At 43.5% G+C, this 19819-nt stretch overlaps 1 protein-coding gene across 1 annotated transcript; it reads right to left on the reverse strand.

The window, feature by feature from the left end:
• Positions 1 to 10404: 10404 nt before the first annotated feature.
• abt1 (activator of basal transcription 1) lies at positions 10405 to 19725 on the reverse strand. The gene is made up of 5 exons (XM_061734667.1): positions 19679 to 19725; positions 16715 to 17044; positions 13052 to 13227; positions 12695 to 12880; positions 10405 to 11394 (listed from the first exon to the last, which is right to left on the reverse strand). The coding sequence occupies exons 2-5, from the start codon at positions 17031 to 17033 to the stop codon at positions 11206 to 11208; spliced, it is 870 nt and encodes a 289-aa protein (XP_061590651.1). The 5' UTR covers positions 17034 to 17044; positions 19679 to 19725; the 3' UTR covers positions 10405 to 11205.
• Positions 19726 to 19819: the final 94 nt, after the last annotated feature.

Raw genomic sequence — 19819 nt, forward strand, 5'->3', positions numbered from 1 at the left:
ACCTTGCTTATCATCCGGAGCACGTTTGTAATGCACGAGCATTTGAAGAGAAAAAGCACCTCGAACGAAACGGGTTCGCCTTGGTAAGATATTAAGCGTATTTTGGCTTTAAAAGAGAGCTTTAACGTTATGCCTGACTGTGCCTGACAAAAGTATTTTAAATTAAATGCATGCAGACCGATGAAGAGCCACCATGGACCCCTTTCTGCAAAAGAAGCAGACGTGTTCCCGTGTTGTGCCAAAAAGTGATTGCCTGCCAGAATCTGATTGCGGCCGCGGGAGCGCGCACAGCAGCCCGTTGAGGGATAACAGCCCATTGAGCGCTGATTAAACAGTCATAATATGCAGATACACACACCTGTACGTCCGCAATTATAGCAAAGGTATGTGTCTTAGAAAGTGTAACGTTTGTTGTTACGTAATTATCACATCTGTGCCCAAAAGAAGTGTAGTTTGTGGCGAAATCAGCCGTGACAATGACGTGATAGACATGTATCTATGTGCTTGGTATTTCTGATGCCTTTGTTTAGCCCTGTCTTTGGATATTAGACTATAATGAATGTGATTTATGGGTGTGTTTTCAATAAAGAATTGATCACTTTTGCAATATGTCTGCATTTTTTTTTAAATCTGATCTGGGCTCTACATTTCCTCCCATGTTTGGATGTGCTTTGTACATCCAATATTATTGTTTATGCCTACTATAAAAAAACGGACAGTTTTTACCTGCCAAAAATTGATTGAAGGCCAAATACAAAGGAGCATTACAACACAAAATATGCATATTATTTACATTTGTATGAACAGCAGCAAAGTTGAATAAAATATCTATTTTTCATTGAAGTACCCATCTTTCTCGTGTTTATTATCATTTGCCACATAATTAATCATACTAAATTTAAGAAAACAATTTTTGCATTTTTTTGTCATATAATTTAATCCAAAACTTGTATAAATCGAAATGTGTTTCTTTGAGTGGCAGCCCTGTCATGGCTTGGCGGACAAAAAGTTCTGGTACCCGACCGGACTGAACAGCGCAATGCACGGGTGCTGTATGCAGGTTAGGTACAGTCTGCTGCAGAGATGAGCGGACCTCAACAAACCTCCATGAGCCGTTTCTTTACTGGTTGTTCGAGTAAAATAAATAGTGATGAAGAAGTGGAAAATCCTACCAAAAAGAAAAGCAAAAGCTTTAATCGCAAGTACGACATTATGTATATAAAATACGGATTTGTTGCAACAGGCGATTTGGAGGCGCCAAACCAACTATGTATTTTATGTGGAGAAACGCTCGCCAACGAAGCAATGAAGCCATCCAAGCTCCAAAGACACTTAAATACAAAACATCCTTCTCTCAAAGACAAACCAGTGGATTTTTTCGAAAGGAAAAAACGTGAGTTAGATTTGCAGAAGCAAGTTTTAAAGGCCACAAGATCAGCTAACGTTGCTGATGATAGCCTGCATTTTAAAATGCATTGTTTTTTTCTAAAATGTTTATTAAAATTGACATAAATTGTCAACCGGTCCCTGAGCTTTTTGTTTATACTTCTGCTGGTCCTTGGCACAAAAAAGGTTGGGAACCCCTGATCTAGGTCATGAGAGAGAGAGAGAGAGAGCATGGACAATTCATATCTGTTCATCCAGGAGTCACAGGAACTATCTGACTTACCAGGCTGTGCAGGGGGAGCTGTGGCTGGCTCTGACTATTTTCTTTTTTTGGTGAAGAAGCTTTTACAGTTTTTCACAATTGTTTAAACACATTTCCTGATAGACTACCTCACTTTCTCAAAACTTTAAACACAAATGACAAAACTCACACACAAAATCATACACTTCTCTTGCAAAAGCACACTCTACCCTCAAAAAGTGCTTCTCAATCCTGGTCCTCGTGGGCCCCTGTCCTGCATGTTTTAGATGTTTCCCTGCTCCAACACACCTGATTCTAATTAAAGGTCCTCGTTAGCTTGTCACCAAGGTCTGCACAGCTCTGTTGATGACACAGGTACTTTTATCACGGTGTGCTGAAGCAGGGTGGCATCTAAAACATGCAGGACAGGGGCCCACGAGGACCAGGATTGAGAAACACTGCGTTAGATGAACATACCTCGGTTTTTTGATGATCAATTCACGTCAGCTGGTTGTCACCGTCTGGTCGACTAGCACCTTCTGCCCGTCCGCCTCGCTATCAGTACCCGACGCTGCTGACCCCAGATCAGCTCACACAGTCTCAGTCCGACCATTACTCTCATACTTAGAAATGTAAAACTGGCCCGGGGTCAGTTAGCTAAATCAACCAATCACCTGAGCTGTCATCATTGATTGACAGGCGTGTCCTCTTGTTTGGGAAGGAGGAAAAGAAAAAAAACTAGGTTATTGTGTTGATGAACTTCATGAACTACAAATCAGGTATGGGGGGACCACAGGGGGGCCAATGAGATTTCAGGGGTGGCCCAGGCCACCCCAGAAAATCGCCACTGCTGTGTGTCCATGCAGGGTATCCCTGGTATCGGTGTTGATGGTGACTATCAACCTTTAATTAGTCACTTAGAGAGTGAAAGCAGGGATCTGTCCGACACGCTTCGATCAAAGCAAAATACAAGCCAGTACTGCCAGTTCAATGGGGTTTTATTGTTCCATTCCATGAAATTAGACTGTCAGCCTTATTTTCAGATTGTCTTTGCATTTGGGTTTGCGGTCAACAGAAAATATAGGCACCTGCCTCACCCTCACTCTTACAAAGAAAACTGATCCACTGCTGGTGCAGGTGATCTTAATCAGTCACCCACTCTGCCCCAGTGACACACCCACACACAGACACGCCTCCACAGACACACCCACACACAGACACGCCTCCACAGACAGACCCACGCACAGACACACCTCCACACCGACACCCACTATATGGTGAGACAATACATCCCTGCTCCTACATTCCGGCCCCTAATTATTATACCATAATAATTACAGAATAACAATCGCAGCACAGAGTGATCAATGCAAAAATACTTACAAATGAAAAGGAAAATGAAGTAATTTTTTTTTTTTACAAATATGTCAAGAGTTCATTTTCATTGTCCTTGAATAAGCAGGTTCTCCCAGTAAGTGTCTTAAGGCTGAGGGTCTTGACTTAGAAAGCCTACATCAAGTTCATGCTATAGTCCATCAGGTGTCCTCGGTTTCTTGAATCAGACAAATCTTTGTGACAGGCCTGTCCAGACAGCTTGTCCTGGTCTTTATCTTCACTTGTCGAACAAGCCCTCCTTTGTCTTGAACAGCCTCCACAATTCTCCCCATGATCCAAGAGTTGCGGGGTGCTGAGTCATCCACAATGAGCACAATATCTCCAGGAATGAAATTGCGCTTGATTTGATTCCACTTTTGGCGCTCCTGAAGCTGTGGTAGATATTCCTTTGTCCATCTTTTCCAAAACAGATTGGACATGTATTGTACTTGTTTCCATCTGCGGACAGCATACAAGTCCTCCTTTTGGAAAACACCAGGCGGAAAAGATGGCTGACCTTTGAGGAGGAGAAGATGATTGGGAGTCAGGGCCTCCAGGTCGTTAGCATATGTGGATGCCTTTGTTATTGGTCTGCTATTGAGAATAGCTTCAATTTCACACAGCACAGTGTGAAGACCGTCATCATCCAGAGTTTGTACTCTTAAAGTAGAGTTGAGGACTTTCCTGATTGAGCGAATTAGTCTCTCCCAGGCTCCCCCATGATGGGAACCACTTGGAGGATTGAACTTCCAATGTATTCCTCTCTGTAGGAGTTCCTCATGGATCTGAGAGTTATTCCATTGTTCCAAAGATCTTCTCAACTCTCGATCAGCGCCAACAAAGTTGGTTCCGTTGTCCGAGCAAATTTCCTTGACTTGGCCTCGTCTTGCTATGAAGCGACGTAAGGCATTGATGAAGGAATCCGTCTCCAATGATACAGCTACTTCGATATGCACAGCTCTTAAAGCTAAACAGGTGAATATCACTCCATATCTTTTCACTTTAGATCTTCCCCGTTTCACCTCAAATGGACCAAAGCAATCTACTCCCACTGACGTGAATGGTGGGTCATCTGGAGTAATCCTGTTGAGTGGCAAGTCTGCCATCTGTTGGCTGCCGGGTACTGCCAGAACCCGTCGGCACACAACACATTTTGCCAAGATCCTTCTTATGGCCACACCGGCCCCAGTAATCCAGTATTTTTGGCGTAAGCTTGCCAGCATATGGGTTCTTCCACCGTGGCCAACTTCCTTATGTATTTGTCTAAGAACGAGGTCCGAGATATGTAGATCTTTGGCTAATATGACCGGATGCTTTGATTCTTCAGGCAATGCTGCCCTACTGAGCCTTCCACCGACTCTCAATACACCATTATCAAGCACTGGACTCAGTTTGTATATGTGGCTTGTTTGTTTCACAGTCTGGTTCTTTAGTAGGCTAGAAAACTCCTCTGGGAATCTTTTCCTTTGGCAAGATGCAATTACTTCCAGCTCAGCCTCTCTCAACTCCTCCACAGTGAGAGAACCATGGAGCAAGTCTTTGATACGTTGCAGCTCTTTTTTCAGAACATCCTTCTGTTCCTTTTCGTCTGTCTTGGAGTGAGACATCAGTGCCATGACCTCCCTCCTCTTCTTCCAGAGACTTAAGATTGTATTCTTGAATCTTAAGACCCAAGCCTTCACTCTTTTCAGACGATTCCAGGATCCGGTACGGTCAATCAACTGAGACACTGAGTCAACTTCTTCTTTCGCTGTAACGGCATTGGCCAGAATGCTAATCTTGACCTCAGGATCATCTTGCTCTGATAGTTCTCCTGGGCTGTCTGGAATTGTAGGCCATCGCTCCTCTGACAATAACAGATATTGTGGGCCGCATAACCATAGTTCATCTTTCAGGAATGACTTCACTCCAAGTCCCCTGGAAGCTAGATCTGCTGGATTGGACAATGTGCTCACATATCTCCATTGTTCTGCACGAGATGCCTTGAGGATTTCCGAAACCCGGTTGGCGACAAATGTTCGAAATCTGGAGGTCTCATTCTTGACGTATTTTAGCACTGAGGTGCTGTCAGTCCAGAAAACAGAGTCAAGCAACATTATCTGCAGCTCCTTTCTCCACACTCTGTCCATACGTGCTGCTACCACTGCTGCTGTTAGCTCCAATCTAGGAATGGTAACTGGTTTTAACGGAGCTACCCTTGCCTTTCCCATGACAAGGACACTGCACAGCTTTGCATTGATGTTGTGCAACAGCAAGTAGGTGGCTGTTCCATAACCCACCTCACTTGCATCTGCAAAATGATGTAATTGTGCAGAAGCCACAGCACCAAAGTCCATAGGCTTGAAGCATCTGCTGACCTTGAAATCCTCCAATAGGTGAAGCTCCTGTATCCAGTTTGTCCACTCCAGTGCAATGGGTGTAGGTACATTGTCATCCCACCCAAAGCCCTTCCTACACAGATCCTGCAAGATCAGTTTGGCCTTAAGAACTACTGGCACCAGCACCCCCAGAGGGTCATAAATAGAACTGACCATGGACAAGATCCCTCTACGGGTCAAAGGTCGATCTTGGATTGAAACTTTGAACTTGAATGTATCTGATTTCACACACCACTGCACACCCAGTACTCTCTCAACTGGGAGTGTGTCACGGTCCAAATCCATCTCCTTTACATCCATAGCCCTCTCCTCTTCAGGAATTGCACCTAACACATTTCGACTGTTGCTGATCCACTTTTTTTAGCTTAAAGCCACCTCTGGCGCAAATGTCTCGAAGGTCGTGATACAGAGCAACAGCCTCAGACTCAGATGGCACTGAAACAAGACAGTCATCCACGTAGAAGCTGTTCATGATGGTATCTACCACATGTTGACTGAAGGAGTCACTGTTATCCTCTGCACACTTTCTCAGAGCAAAGTTTGCACAGCTCGGCGATGATGTTGCGCCAAAGAGATGGACACACATCCTGTACTCCTCCATGGGTTGAGAGAAGTCCCCATCGGGCCACCAGAGAAATCTTAACAGGTCACATTCTCCAGCGGGCACACGCACCTGATGATACATGGCCTCAATGTCTGCAATCAACACAACAGGTTCTTTCCTGAATCTGGTGATTACTCCGATCAATGAGCTGGTAGGATCGGGTCCTTGCAGTAGCTGTGTGTTCAGTGATGTTCCTTGGAACGATGCAGCACAATCAAACACCACTCTGATCTTTTTCTTTTGTGGATGGTATACACCATGATGTGGAATATACCAAGTTTTACCATGGCTACCTGCCAGATCTTCAGCGGGCACTTTCTCAGCATAGCCGCAGGAAATTATGTTGTGCATAAAAGCGATGTAATCGGCATGAAACGAGTCATCTTTCTGGAACCTTCGTTTCAGACTCAAGGCACGTTGCTCCACTAGCTTGCGGTTATCAGGCATGCACACATCACTTTTCTTCAAAAGGCAAGCCAATGGTGTAGTGACCATCCTCCAGCACAGCAGTACCTTTCACCATTTCCATAAACTGATGATCTTGTCTTGATGGACCTAGCTGTTCTTCCTGGCTGCATTCAGGGAAGTCTATTTGAAATTGCTGTTTCCATAGTTCATCCAATTTTACCACAGAGATACGATTAGCAGTGATGATGGCTTGCTCCAAGTCTGCTTCCCCAGATATTGGCCCATTAACAGTCCATCCCAACATGGTCTGAACAGCATATGGCCCTCCATCTTCACTTGCAATCACCTTTATTGGTTCCAGAGCTCTTGGTGCATTCAACCCAATCAAAAGCTCCACCTCTGCATCAATTTCAGGGAAATTTATCCCTCGCAGATATGGCCATCTAACCAGATCCTGCTCCCGTGGTATGTTGCTCTTGCACACAGGCATTTTCTTCTGTGTAAAGACATCTGGTAAGTCACAATAGAAACCATTTTCCAGACCAGCTACTTCCAGATGCGATACAATGCAGGTCCCAACTATCTTTTCCTGGCCCATAGTGCGCAGGAGAATCTTAGTTCCTCTTCCTGGAACATTCAGCTTATTCATCAGACTTGTTGTGCAGAACGAGCCTGAGCTCCCTTGGTCCAAAAAGGCATAAGTCTCCACAATTTCATGACCTTTTTTAGACTTGACCTTGACTGGCACGATGGAGAGTTTGCAGTCATGATCGCCGGCCCCAGTGAGACCACTACTTTGCACTTCCAATAGAGAGCTCTCCACTGCTGTGTTTGTATCCGCTGCAACTGCTTGACCTTTATCTTGCTCTTTGTTTTTTGGGTGAATATGAAGCATGCTAGGATGTTTAGCTCCACATACTTTACATGACAGTCGCCGCCTGCAATCCTTACTCATGTGCCCTATGCATAAGCATCCAAAGCAGACTCCGTGCTCTTTCAGGAAAGCAATCTTGTCATTATGTGCCCTCTTTCCCAGTAAAGGGCACAACTCCAGTGCATGTTCACCTTTGCAGTACAGGCAGATCTTGTCCAGTGAGGCTCCTTCCTTCCTCACATGGGCCTTTCGTTCATCAACAGCAGCGACTGTAGTTGCAAAACTACTCCCTTGGGTTCGTGTGCGACGTTGATAATTATCTTTGCTTCCATCTTTGCTGGTCATTGTCTTTGGGGCATCCTGTATATTGCCAAATATGGGGTCAACTAAAATTTTGACCTGACGCTCAATGAAAGCCACAATGTCAGGAAAAGTAGCTCTACGATGATGTGTTTCTTGAATGTCGCAGGCCACTGTCCTCCATCTGTCCCTTAATCTGTAGGGCAACTTTTTTATAACTGTCAGCATGTTTGCAGGCATGTTAAGCTCAGACATGTACAGTACTTCATCCATCGCATTGCAACATCCTCTTAAGAAGAGACCATACGCTTGTAGAGATTTGGCATCCTCTACTTTAACTACAGGCCATGAGAGTGCTTTGTCCATATAAGCTGAAGCAACCTTTTGCTCGCTTCCAAAATGTTCTTCCAACAAAGCCTTGGCCTTTTGATATCCTCTGTCTGCCGGCATTTGTTGACAGCTTCGAACAAGCTCTCGCGGTTGCCCCCTGGTGTACTGTGCCAGGAAGTGCAGACAGTCTCTTGCATCACCTGTCCTCTTCTCTACAATGTGTTCAAAGGCTCTCATAAAGGCATGATAGTGAAGTGGATCTCCATCAAACACTTGGATTTCTCTTTGTGGCAAATGAGAGATGTTATGTTGTTGTGCCAGGAGAGCAGAAATTTCATTCTGTCTTGCAATTATGGAGAGCATGGTGTTGCCATCATCGCTAACGGGTGTTTGTGCATTTGTACTGGCTCCAAATTGAGAACTGGAAACATCAGTCCTCACATTGTGTGCCATTCCAAGCTCAGTTGGCCTCTGCCGGACCAGTTGCGATGTAGCATCAAAAGTAATTCTCCTTTCATCTGGGTTTGTCAGATGATGCCTTGATGTGAATTGACTGTCATATACTCCTTGGCCACCAGGCACAAATGCCTCAGCCTCAGCATTAAGAGCAGTTCGAGCCCCTCTGGTGATGTAAGATTCCATACCATCCGATTTGTTACATCTGCTGCCTTTCTCACTGCTTCCTGAGTTTCTCAAGACCTCCAATCTAGCCTGAGAAGCTGCGATTTCCACTTCAAGCTCAAAGCTCTCTTTCTTTTTTCTTATTTCCTCCTCCTGCTGGTCCAGACCTTGTTTTTTCTTGAGTAATTTTTGTCGTGTGAGAAGAGCAGCCATTTCAGCTTCTGCTTTAACACGGCAAGAGGAAGTAGAGGAGCGTGAAGTCCTTGTAGTTCTTGATGTCCCAGCTTTTGATCCATACCTTTTGCTTCCAACATTGGAGATGCTGTCGTTTGGTTGAACGTCATCATGTACTGTTCCAAGCAAGGCATTCTCTTCAATGTTGTGGGTTTTTCCAGCCAACTCATCCTGTCCCTTGTCTGGGGACATGTTGCTATGAAGCTGTAGCTCATGCAATGACAAGCTAGGAGGATTTTCACCTTCCTTATTTGCATGCAGTTTCTGCAGATTGTGATATTGTGCAGGTCTTGAACCCAGTCCTAGTTTCAGATAGCCACAGTTCCACATCCTCCATAAATCCTTTGTTATGTTTATTGATGCTTGCAAACCAGACATTTTGTTTATCCTGCTCCTCTTCAGGTATTATGTCAATCAATGACGTGTGCAGGGAAATTGCGTCATCATGCAATTGCATCAAAGTGTCCAACTGAGTTTGCACCTGTGAAGTGTTATCATTCCCCATGAGCTTCTTTAAAGAAATTATGACACTTTTCATTTTATTCACTCTTTCTTTGCGGTCTTTCTGAAGCTTCTCAATTTTATACGCAAAAGCCTTTTCAGTGAGAATGGGTTGTATTTTGTCAATTTCATGATCAGTTTCATTTGCATTTGAACCAGCCTTCAATTCACTCACACATGAACCAGCTTTTGAGCCACTCATATTGACATCCAGTACTGTGTATCACAAAAGTTCATTAAACATATGCCACAATCCACGTCCACCTTAATACTTGCTCTTGGCACATATGTTCCTCCATTCATGAACCATCCAATATTGTCTCTAAATCCACAGTCCACACTTGAGCAACAGCAGCAAAGCATCAAACATCCACATCCAACTTGTTACTTTAATGTGCATAAAACAGCTGATCCTGTCATTCCACAGGTTAGTTCCGTTTTGAGCAATATGGTGATAATGACATCAATCAGCAGCCACAGTATCCATGTGCATCCAATATGCAGCAGTAACCAGCATCAACTGTGTCCAAGCAAGAGTCAACTTCACAGCATGAATGAACTGAGTTTCACATACCATGGGCGGTGCTGCGATCCATCCTTTATTCAATTTTACTCACGGTTTGCATCCAGAGTGGTCGCTTGTCTTACATGCACAAAGTATCAGATGGATCTCTGATCTGTAGCCATTTTCTGTTGACAATGTTGATGGTGACTATCAACCTTTAATTAGTCACTTAGAGAGTGAAAGCAGGGATCTGTCCGACACGCTTCGATCAAAGCAAAATACAAGCCAGTACTGCCAGTTCAATGGGGTTTTATTGTTCCATTCCATGAAATTAGACTGTCAGCCTTATTTTCAGATTGTCTTTGCGTTTGGGTTTGGGGTCAACAGAAAATATAGGCACCTGCCTCACCCTCACTCTTACAAACAAAACTGATCCACTGCTGGTGCAGGTGATCTTAATCAGTCACCCACTCTGCCCCAGTGACACACCCACACACAGACACGCCTCCACAGACACACCCACACACAGACACACCTCCACAGACAGACCCACGCACAGACACACCTCCACACCGACACCCACTATATGGTGAGACAATACATCCCTGCTCCTACAATCGGACTTTGATTGACAAAAACACACTTGGAAACTGGAAAAGTATTTATTGAAGAAAACCAAGAAAAAATTCGGGCACAGATGGAGAACATCGATAACTCAACCTTTGAAGGATTTAAAGGCCTGATTTTAAAGTCTTGAAATAAAAGAGGCCTACGAACATCTGAACATCACTGTTTCAAGCCGTTTAAGTCTAAATGGTGAATTATGCATCTATGAAATAGCTACATAGCTATGTACAGGACCCGTCTCGTAGTTGCTCCCCCACCAGTCTCCCGTCCTTTAGTTTACTGCCTCTATCTAGCTCTGATGTGAGGAGGGAAAATGAAGCTGATAGATATTTATCAGCTTTACTGATGTTACAGTAATATTTCTTTCTGATTTGAAAATGACAAAGAAGTACAAGTCGGAAGCAGCAACTAACCAATACTAGTAAGTGGACCAGTCATGTCCACTTTATTTCAGATGAAATTCATTGATGCACTTCACAATTTAACAACATTACACATTTTTCCCTCAGCACCCCAAATCTGACTGACTTTCAGTGTCCCTTGGTGCTCGTCAGGACACAGTAGCGGTTCCAGCGCAGAGTTCTCCAGCTATAGCAGACATACAGAAGTGATTGAGTATAATAACATAAACCCCCATTATTCATCTGGGTTCCTTAAAACCAAGGAGAGCTCTAAAACCATCTGGAAAACTGCACAGTCCAGTTGCAGGTGCAGCAGGTAACTGCTGGATGTTGTTTGCGACTCCTACTCTGTTTGGTCAGAAAAGGAGCCTGAATATCAAATCTGCTTATTGTTTCTGTGAAACAGCCAGAAGTTCCTATCTCACTCCGACTGGTTGGAGTTGAAAATCTTGGCCAATAGTAACACGTTTGATTGGCTTTTCTGTCCTATGATGTGGGCCTTGCCAGGCTGATTGTGAGTAATGGAGTCTTTCTTCTTCTTCTTCTTCTTCTTTGTCTGAATCTCCTCTTCTGTTGGATGCTGGGTGAACTCCCATGTCTTCTCTTCCACCTGGAAACGACAGAAGGTTTTATAGCAAACCTGTGACCCGAGGTTGACCTTTTCCTCCCCCGTCTACTCGTCCATTAGTCTACCCATCTCCAGCCCTGTCGGCCTCTTCTTGCTCCGTATCCTCTTGCCCTGTCTACCCGTCTCTTGCTTTGTCCACCCATCTCTAGCCCTGTCAGTCTTCTCCTGCCCCGTATCCTCTTGCTCCCTATACCCGTATCCTCTTGCCCCCATATACCCATCTCCTCCTGCCCCCTATACCCGTATCCTCTTGCCCCCTATACCCGTATCCTCTTGCCCCCTATACCCGTATCCTCTTGCCCCCTATACCCATCTCCTCCTGCCCCCTATACCCGTATCCTCTTGCCCCCTATACCCATCTCCTCCTGCGCCCTATACCCGTATCCTCCTGCCCCCTATACCCATCTCCTCCTGCCCCCTATACCCGTATCCTCTTGCCCCCTATACCCGTATCCTCTTGCCCCCTATACCCGTATCCTCTTGCCCCCTATACCCGTATCCTCTTGCCCCCTATACCCGTATCCTCTTGCCCCCATATACCCATCTCCTCCTGCCCCCTATACCCGTATCCTCTTGCCCCCTATACCCGTATCCTCTTGCCCCCTATACCCATCTCCTCCTGCGCCCTATACCCGTATCCTCTTGCCCCCTATACCCATCTCCTCCTGCCCCCTATACCCGTATCCTCTTGCCCCCTATACCCATCTCCTCCTGCCCCCTATACCCGTATCCTCTTGCCCCCTATACCCATCTCCTCCTGCCCCCTATACCCGTATCCTCTTGCCCCCTATACCCATCTCCTCCTGCCCCCTATACCCGTATCCTCCTGCCCCCTATACCCATCTCCTCCTGCCCCCTATACCCGTATCCTCTTGCCCCCTATACCCGTATCCTCTTGCCCCCTATACCCGTATCCTCTTGCCCCCTATACCCATCTCCTCTTGCCCCCTATACCCGTATCCTCTTGCCCCGGGTAACCATTTCTTCCTGCCCCTTCTACCGTCTCCCCTGCCTCGTTTACCCAAATCCTCTTGCCCCGTCTACCCGTCTCCTTCTGCCTGTTCTACCCTCCTCCCCCTTCTACCCAGCTTGTGTACCTTGTACCCATTAGCCACCTGCCCCGTGTAGTTGTTTCCCTTTCCTTCTAATGATATCCTGCCCCGTCCACCTGTGTCCTGCTCCGTCTACCAGTCTCTTGTATCCGTCTCTTTACTAAATCTAACCGGCTCCTGCTCATTCTACCCATCTCCTACCCCGTCTACCCGTCTCCTCTTGCATTTACCTGTTCTCCATCTCTCTGCCTCTTCCTCCTAAGCTTGTCCATGCGAGTGGCTTTCTCCACATTATTCAGATAGAAGGTGGTTTCCCGCTTCGCCTGAGAAACCTCGGTCCGTAGTCGCTGCTGCAGCACCGTCTGCTCGTAGGCCAGCCGCTCACTCAGGTGAGTCCACTGGAACCTGTGCAGGTACTGCATATCAACACAGCACAGATCAGTAGGGATAGGAGCTTGGCCAACAGAAGGATCTGGCTGGCATACAACTCCACCCAAACTGATTTGAACAGATTTAAAATTCTATGCAGAGGCAACAAAAGGAGGAGAAGAACAGAAGGAAGCATGGACAGAAGCAGGCAGATGTACCTTGATGTTCCAGAGGTCAGCAGAGAAGCGCTGCGTCTTCCTAGTTCCCATAGGTGTGTTGTGGAGGGAAACTGCTAACTTCTTGGCCACTCGTTTGTCTCTGAACTCCACCCATCCTTCAGTGAAGTCACATCTCCTCAACCCAGATTTCTTCTTATTCCTCCTCACCTGACGGTCTGCAGGATCGACAAACCCATAAGGACTACATCAGAACTTTCAATACAAGTTATAGATATGAAGTACTTAATTACTTTATACCATTTTTCGCTCTTTGTTTTTTCTTCATTTTTAAAAATCTTATTCAATTTTATTTGTATAGCGTCTAATACAACAGATGTTGTCTCTAGACGCTTTCCAGAGACCCAGAACATAAACCCCTGAGCAATTATTACATGGTGAGCAGGACCAGGCTCATAAGGGGGGACTCTCCTGCCGAACGCCAGACTGGGGGGTCGGGGACGTCAGCAGCACAGCACACATCCACGCAGGCAGTGGAAGCAGCAGCGTGCACAAGAGAAAAATGGGGGCACCAGAAACTACAGGAACGATGGACAAAAATGACGGCTATGAGATACTTATAATAAAAAAAAAAGGAAAAGGAGAAGAGAGGAAGGGTGAGAGGCACCGCCCAGTGGATCATGTAGGCCTATAGCAGCATATCTACTAGGGCTGAACGATTTATCGTTTTCTGATCGAAATTGCGATTACAGACAACGCGATCATGTGATCGCCAAAGCTCCGTTTTTTTGTAGTGCTCCCGACTGACCCAGGATCTGTAGTGTCAACTATTTACACATACATGCCGTCTCCCTACCATCCTGCCAAGCTCACCAATCAAGCCTGAATTATGGTTCTGCGTTAAATCGACGCAACACGTCAGATGTTAATGTGGAATTACCTGGATTCTACCTGGTTGAGAGCGCACAGGGACCTTAAACAGAGTGGAATGCAGAAAGTAGAGGGGCTCCCACTCTTTGTTATCATCAACCTGGGGCTTATTATTGTGAAGGAGACTATCTGCAGTCAGGACATTGAACTTCTGGGTCGCATAACACACTGAGGGATTTCTCCCTCACCATCACCATTGTTGTTTACATTCCGCTGCGAGCATGCGGGGAAATGGTGTTTGAAGCAGTACACTCAGCTGCTAACATAACACCCTGAGAAGGTTTAATCCAACATTAAACAAGGCTACAGGGCTAAACCACTTCCTCACCTTTGTCAGTCAGACCATATGACCCTGCATTTAATGCCAGCCTACACCCCTCACATGAAAAGTAGTGATGCACCGAAATGAAAATTTGTGGCCGAAACCGAAACTAATAATAAATACTACAATACCGAACATGGTTCTTCAGCAGTTTTTCATTTATTTTGCCAATTTTTTCACCATTGCATAAATCAAATACATTTGATTTATACATGCTTTTCAAAGAAAAACATCTTTTACAAAATTACAAGGTAGAAAATATTTATTGAACTTAAAAAACTGAAATTTTTTTAATTTCCCAGCATTATGTTGTTTTGGTTCCACCTCCTGGTGAATGTTAGGGAAAATTCTTATGGGGTTAGTTTTTGGTTGGCCAACGATTTATTACGGGAGCGGCCAGTCTATTAGGTAAAATTCTTATGTGGTTAGTTTTTGGTTGGCCAACAATTTATGTAGTGCGCAACGTTACGGGACGGAGCGGCCAGTCTATTTCCTTATTTTACAACGCCGTTATTAATTGTTCGGTTTTTTTCCCACTTATTCCACCGAACACCGAAAGTGTTTTTTTGCCATTTTCGGCCGAACATTTTCAGTTACCGAACAATCGGTGCATCACTAATGAAAAGTGCTTCTACCACAACCAGAACTGTTAAAACGTGGCCTGAAGGTCCTCCCTGCTTTAAGTGAACGGACTGGGACATTTTTTAAACACCAAAATCTGGTACACAACATCTGTCCTGGACTATAGAAAATACTGCACAGACAATGTCACTGTGGAAAAGCATCCGGGTCTTCTCAAACAGGAAGCTGTGGATGACAGAAGAAGTGCAGTGGCTGCTCAGGGAGAGAAACATGGCTGTCAGGGCTGGTGATACAGCGCTACACAGCACTGCCAGATCCAACCTGAAGAGAGGCATCAGGGAGGTCAAGGCTGACTACAGGAAGGAGATTGAGGAGCAACAACTCCAGGCAGGTGTGGCAGGGGGTCCAGCACATCGCCAACTATCGACCCAACAACACCTCGGCTGATGCCAGTGACATCCCACTGGCAGCCATCATGAAGTGCTTTGACAAACTGGTAGGTAAACACATTTTTTCAAATCTCCCACCCAGGTTTGACCCTCACCAGTTTGCCTACAGAACCACATCTGTTTATACAGTCATCCCTGTAGTGCACCTGTTAGCCATTGTGTCTGTGTCTCCTTTCTCTGTTCTTCATTCTCTCTGTCTGTTCTCTCTTTTCCTGCTCTGCCCAGCTGGTCTTCAGCAGGAGGTTCCCCCTTATGATCCAGGTCCTGGTCCAGGTTTCTACCCCCCTTATGATCCAGGTCCTGGTCCAGTTTTTTACCCCCCTTATGATCCAGTTCCTGGTCCAGGTTTCTTCCTCCTAAAGGGGAGTTTTTCTTGCCACTGTTTGGCTTAAGTCTTTTCTCTCACTAGCAGAGTTTTTACCTGCCATTGTTTATGTAATAATTGATCGGGGGTTTATGTTCTGGGTCTCTGGAAAGATCCTAGAGACAACTTCTGTTGTAATAGACGCTATATAAATAAAATTGAATTATCTAGATTGAGTTATCTAGTCCTCTGGTTGTCATCTCGACCTCCTGCAGGGGTGTACTAGTCATCTAGTCCAGTGTCTCCCAACCTGGGGTCCGGGCCCCCCCTGGGGGAGCGCCAGAGATCTCTGGGGGGGCGCGAAACTTTGTCTGCTTTGAAATTATGCAGTTGTAAAAATTATATTTGCGAATGAGTCATTCATAAGACATTGTTAGGAATAATTTATGAATGTCTTGAACATTTTTTGTGTTTTATACACTGGTGACAAACACAGGAAATTATTTAATTCCTTATTATTACATCATTACTCAACATTTAATCTACTCCGACAGGTTGTTAAAGGAAAAATGTTAAAAAATATTGGTCTCATACTAAAAGAGACATTTTTCAGAAATATTTTTATGTCCTTTTATGTCCTTTTGTGCGTATTTTATACATTGGTGACATTGGAGAAAAACAAAGTCATATGTATACAGAGTAAACCAAAGAGAAATGTATCAAAAAAACATAATTCATGTTCATTTTTTCAATTAAAGACAATTTTGGTGCTGGTACGTTCGGGTCGGGGGGCCTGGCTGGTCTTAGACACAAGTAAGGGGGAAACAAGGAAAACAGGTTGGGAACCACTGATCTAGTCCATTGGTAGTTATCTAATCTACTAGTCCTCCCTAACCTTTATGTATGTGCTGTTTGGTAAGACATCATTGTCGCACAGATATTACACAAAATTGCATTTTCACTCTATAGATACCACATTTATCAACAGTTCCTTAGCCGTATCAGATATTAACTTTGACTTTGATCACATGTAATAATACAGAGTAGTGCCTGCCTGTGTAGTATTTGAGTGCAGTAGCTATGTAGTTTGATAGTGTAGTATTAGAGTGTAATTGTACCTTCAGGCTGCAGGAATACTCGTCCTATCTCTCCGTACACAGACAGCAGGTTCCTCAGGTGTTTGGGGCGGAGCTTTGGAGGGATGTGACCGAGGTAGATGATACCTGGAATACACTTCCTGTCTTGACAGGAAGTAATCTTCTTCTTCTTCCCACCATTACCTCCATCCCCCACTGGGTCTGTGTTCGTCTGTACGTCATCATCATCTTCATCTTTTCCAACAGCAGAAACTGGTTGCTCCTCTCTGATTTCTTCCTCCTGTTGCTCTTCCTCCTCCTCTTCCCCAGTCTTCATCTCCTCTTCCTCTTTCCTCTTCATCTCTGCATTCACTACAAACAGCACAAACATGTTACCGTTAGACGTTTAGATGCTCTTCCGAAATGTCTTTTCTGTCTGTGGTCATGTTATTGGGCTCAGCACACATTTACATCAAGGTGTTAGATAACAGAAATTAAAGAATAAGATGAAGCCCACCCCCTTTTCAGGAACATTCTCTGTAGAACTATGGATCAACCACAAGACCCCGCTGGCCGGGCCATGTAGGTTTGGATTTGGATTTTTTCCCCCTTAATAATAAAAGCCTTCATTTAAAAACTGCATTTTGTGTTTACTTGTGTTATCTTTATATATATATGTGTTTGATGATCTGAAACATTTAAGTGTGACAAACATGCAAAAAAATAAGAACTCAGGAAGGAGGAAAACACTTTTTTGAACAACTGTGAGTGTGTGTGTGTGTGTATGCACACACACACACACACACACACACACACACACACACACACACACAATTTTCTGTAAAATTCAAAGAAATGGATTCACCAACATAAGAGTCCAACAGTTAATCTGCTCAAATTAAAACATCAAGGTCACCTTTCATAACCAATTTTCAAATGCATATCTGCTTAAATGTATTTATTAAACGGATGGATCTATCACAAAACTGTCCAACTTCCATAAATACGTCCTGCTGGAATGGTAACAGCCGGCCTATGAGCAGAAGTTTTCACATGTTCTACTTGAAAGAAAAAAACATGTTTATAAAACTTCACTCTCTTTAGTTGACAATTGAAGTTCAAGAATCAGAAAATGCATCAGAGTATCTCTAGTTCTGATTAAATAACCCCTAAATGATAATGTGGATACATGACCTTTTTATTGTAAAGCACCTTGGTTGGCCATAGGTTTTTATATGTGCTTTATAAATAAAGCTGACATTGATGCTGTGAAAACGTAACATAGCTGTCATTCATCCATCATTGTTTCAGAGACACGGCCTTGTGATTATCTTTAGATGGGTCCAAACATTCCTCTTCATAAACATCCAAAAACTGTTCCACAACAGGAACCTCAATCTTGGTCCAGTAAACAGATTGTTTAGATTTTGAATTCAAACAGATATGAGCTCTAAAAGTTGAAGATTTAGTCAGATATCTGTTTCTTATCTTCACTTACTCTGCTCTGATAATATTTAGACTTCATTGTACACTTTGCTGAAATCTCACATTTGTTTCCTTCATTTAGATACCATATTTACATAAACCTGATAGTTACTAAAATAAAACAATTTCCGATCCGACACGGCAGTTTAGATGAAACGTTATTTTACAACATGAACCTCAGAAACAAACCAAAACCAGAACAAATGTATCTCATATCTCAGAACTTTGTTCAACATATTGGGGGAAAGCTATGGGGTCCTGACACGAATCCATCACTACTTAGAAAACAGCTATATCAGTAGTTAAACTACTCTATCAGTACTTTGAAAACGACTCGTATATAATTTACTACTGATTTAAACAACCTTTTTTTTATTGAAAGACAAGATGCAAACAGCACAATCACCGTCAGGGGGAGACACACACTAATCGGCGGAAAATCAGGACACAATGAAACAATCAACTACAAAAATACATTGAAAAGAGACATAAACTTAAGGTCTTGATGGCCTTTGATTGGTGGAGAGACTAATGGTTCTAATGTATTGTTTGACCTCATTTTCAAAAATACAAAAAAAAAAGAAGAGGTTTTTGATTAGTATACCGGGATTTATGAATAAACCATTTTGTCAAAAGTATAATAAGATTCATAATATATATATATATTTTGTTTTTTTTTGACAGAAGGATAGTCAATGAAGCCAAACAATACATGTTGAAAGCAAAAGGGAGAAATGTGGTTCAACACAAACACAAACCAAATGACAGATATGGACCATAATGTTGTAGTGAAAGGGCAACTCCAAAATAAATGAAAAACATCTTCATTGATCCTTCACAGAAACAACAGAAGAGTGTCTTTTTTGAAGCGTTGAAGAAAAATTTTACATGGGTAGACTCTGTGAATTATTTTAAAAGATACTTCTTTCATTTTATTTGTAATTAAGTATTTTGCAGGTAAAGACCAAATCTTTTTCCAATCAAGATTGTTAACAAGGTTATTCCAATAAGAAACCACTTATGGAATTGATACAACATCCTTCTGAAACAACGCACGTAAATGGCGATTATTATTACGTCTTGAGGAGAAACAAATATCACCAATTTCAAGTTTAGTCAAATCAAAAGACAAATTTAAATTTAAGTTAAATTGAATTCTGTCCCGTCGTACTTTTAAATAACATAACGACTCCAGTAGGGATTGCGTTTATAATGACATTAAATTCCTTAACGGGGACAATAATATTGAATTTCAACAAAAATTCTTGATATGTCAAGAGTAAGCCATTTGAATTAAACAATTGACCAACCAAAAGAATGTTATTAGAAAACCAGTAAGGTAAAACATGGATCTGTTTCTGTATATAATGCCTTTATTGTTCCATAAGTAGTATCTATGTGGAGAAAAATTATGTTTATAAATTAATGACCATGAGAGAAGCATCTGTTTATGAAAGTCGGATAATTTTGTAGGGAGTTTTGCGATATTATAGTTAGAAAATAATAATTTAAACGACTTACCGTCTATTCCTCGCGTGCGTGCGGAAACTGTCGCGTCTGAATGACGTCTCCCGCGTCAGACGGATACTGACGACTGGCCTTTACTGGCCTTTCAAAATAAAATCTGTTAGCAGGTCCAGAACCCACCTGTTTGCGGCCCCG

Source organism: Cololabis saira, chromosome 12 (assembly GCF_033807715.1).
Source record: "Cololabis saira isolate AMF1-May2022 chromosome 12, fColSai1.1, whole genome shotgun sequence".
NCBI classification, from domain to species: Eukaryota; Metazoa; Chordata; class Actinopteri; order Beloniformes; family Belonidae; genus Cololabis; species Cololabis saira.